The sequence below is a fragment of the Cornus florida genome, unplaced genomic scaffold (genome assembly GCF_030987335.1).
Source record: "Cornus florida cultivar Cherokee Brave unplaced genomic scaffold, ASM3098733v1 CherokeeBrave_3.0.0_Hap2_Chr02, whole genome shotgun sequence".
Lineage (NCBI taxonomy): Eukaryota > Viridiplantae > Streptophyta > Magnoliopsida > Cornales > Cornaceae > Cornus > Cornus florida.
In genome coordinates, this window is record NW_026775572.1 from 60,724,246 (window position 1) to 60,726,400 (window position 2,155).

Below are 2,155 nucleotides of genomic sequence, written 5' to 3' on the forward strand. Positions count from 1 at the left end.
ACAAACTTTGAGATCTTTGAATAGGGATAAACATGGCTCAGATCCACCTTGAAGTGCTGAGATCGATGAAAGTTGGATCGATTGAACTTTTCTTGAGATCGATCGAAGTTGCTTTTATTCTACCCTTTGCTTCCTTTTGCTCTACTTTGCTCATTTCTTTGATTCATCCCAGAATTACTTCATTTCTGCTCTTATTTGGCTGAGTTAGCTTATTTTGGGGATAAGTACCTGAAAATGGAAATAATACGAAATCAATCTAAAATGGAAAAATAAGATAGATAAAGGTCCTAGAATACCTAAGCTTAAAGGGTTTAAATGTGCACTTTTCAGCACTCATCAGTGGTAAAAAGAAAAAAGAAGGATGATCACCAAAAACACTTGCAAGATGTACTTAGGGTGTTGAGGGAGTATAGAATAAAGCTTAATCCAACCAAATATTCATTCCGCTTGAGTTCTGGGCTGTTCTTGGGACACAATAAACAACAAAGGAATTGAAGTTAGCCCAGCCCAAGCAGAAGCTCTGATAAAAAATGTAGAACCAAAAACAGTCAAAGAAGTACAAGCACTTACAGGTCGAATAGCCGCACTAAGTCAATTCATTTCTAAGCTGTCAGATCACTGTAAACCATTTTTTGATATAATAAGAGGCCATGGAAAATAGGCCTGGGGGGATGAGCAATGATAGGCACTGACCAGCCTGAAAGAGTATATGCAGAACCCTCTAGTCTTATCTACCCCTAAGCCAGGTGAAAATCTCTTTATGTACCTTGGTGTGTCCAACATTGCAACAAGTGTCGTTCTGGTGCACTGTGTAGAAGGTAGGCAGTTTCTAGTGTTCTATGTTAGCAAAACAATGGCCAAGCTAGAAAGAAGATATTCAAAGGCTGAACGAGTGATCCTATCGTTGGTGAATGCAAAAAGGAAACTCCGGCATTACTTTGAATCCCATCCTATCATCATTCTGACCACCCTTCCTATAAGGACGATCTTTCAGAAGCCAGATCTATTAAGAAGAATGACAAAGTGGGCCATAGAGTTGAGCTCATTTGACATCATATACGAACCCAGCATGGCCATCAAAGGACAAGCAGTGGCTGATTTCCTGCTAGAATGTGATGTAGAAGATATGGAAGAAGATCTTGGTAATTCTTTATGGAAGCTCTTCATAGATGGCTCTTCAAATCAAATGGGGGCAGCAATTAGGATCAAACTGCAAATGCCAGAGGGCACCACGCTGAGTCAAGTAGTCGTACTTGAGTTCAGCGCAACCAATAACGAGGCTAAATACAAAGCATTGCTGGCTAGACTGAAGCTGGCTAAAGAATTGAAGGTCGAAAGTCTAGTTGCTTTAAGCGATTCACAACTGATCATTCGACAAGTTACCGGGGAATATGAAACCAAAGATGAGATAATGGAGGCCTACCGCTCTGCCATTCTACACAAAGCAAAAGACTTCGACCAGATTAAATTCATCCAATTACCAAGGGAATATAATGAAGATGCTGATCGATTGGCTTATAGTGCATTAAGTTTTAGAGAAACATTGGCAAAGGTTATACCAGTAGATATGTTATGTCAGCTATCCATCTTTGATGAATTGTCCAAGTCGAATCATCGGCAAGTTAATTTCATACTATATGAGCCGAGCTGGATTGATCCAATCATGACTTTCATACGGGATGGTGTGTTGCTCAAGAAGAAAGAGGAGGCAAGGAAAATCAGATCAAATGTTGCAAAGTATACTATTATGCACAATCAGTTGTATAGAAGGTCTTTCTCTGGACCGTATTTGAAATGTGTCACCCCCACAGAAGCTAGGCAGATCTTGCGAACTATCCACGAGGGTGTATGTGGCAATCATTTAGGGGGAAGGTCTCTAGCACACAAAGCGATGACACAATGATATTTTTAGCTGAACATGTTACGAGATGCAAAAGAATTCTCTAGAAGATGCGATAAGTGCCAAAGGTTCGGACCATTGATCCACCAACCACCTAAAGACTTGCACGTAATGGCCAAACTATGGCTTTTGCGCAATGGGGGATGGACGTGGTTGGCCCTCTGCCGACCGCGAGGTCACAGAACAAGTGTGTTCTGCTAGCAATAGATTACTTTATCAAGTGGGTGGAGGCAGAGCCATATCCTAGTGTGACCC

General features: G+C 41.2%; 1 protein-coding gene across 1 annotated transcript; it reads left to right on the plus strand.

The window, feature by feature from the left end:
- The first annotated feature begins 853 nt into the window (after positions 1-853).
- On the plus strand, positions 854-1,903 carry LOC132296304 (uncharacterized). The gene has a single exon (XM_059794515.1). The coding sequence runs from the start codon at positions 854-856 to the stop codon at positions 1,901-1,903; it is 1,050 nt and encodes a 349-aa protein (XP_059650498.1).
- Positions 1,904-2,155: the final 252 nt, after the last annotated feature.

Bases quoted from the DNA above. Each gene is read 5' to 3' on its own strand.
- LOC132296304 (XM_059794515.1), top strand. From the start codon at position 854: ATGGCCAAGCTAGAAAGAAGATATTCAAAGGCTGAACGAGTGATCCTA.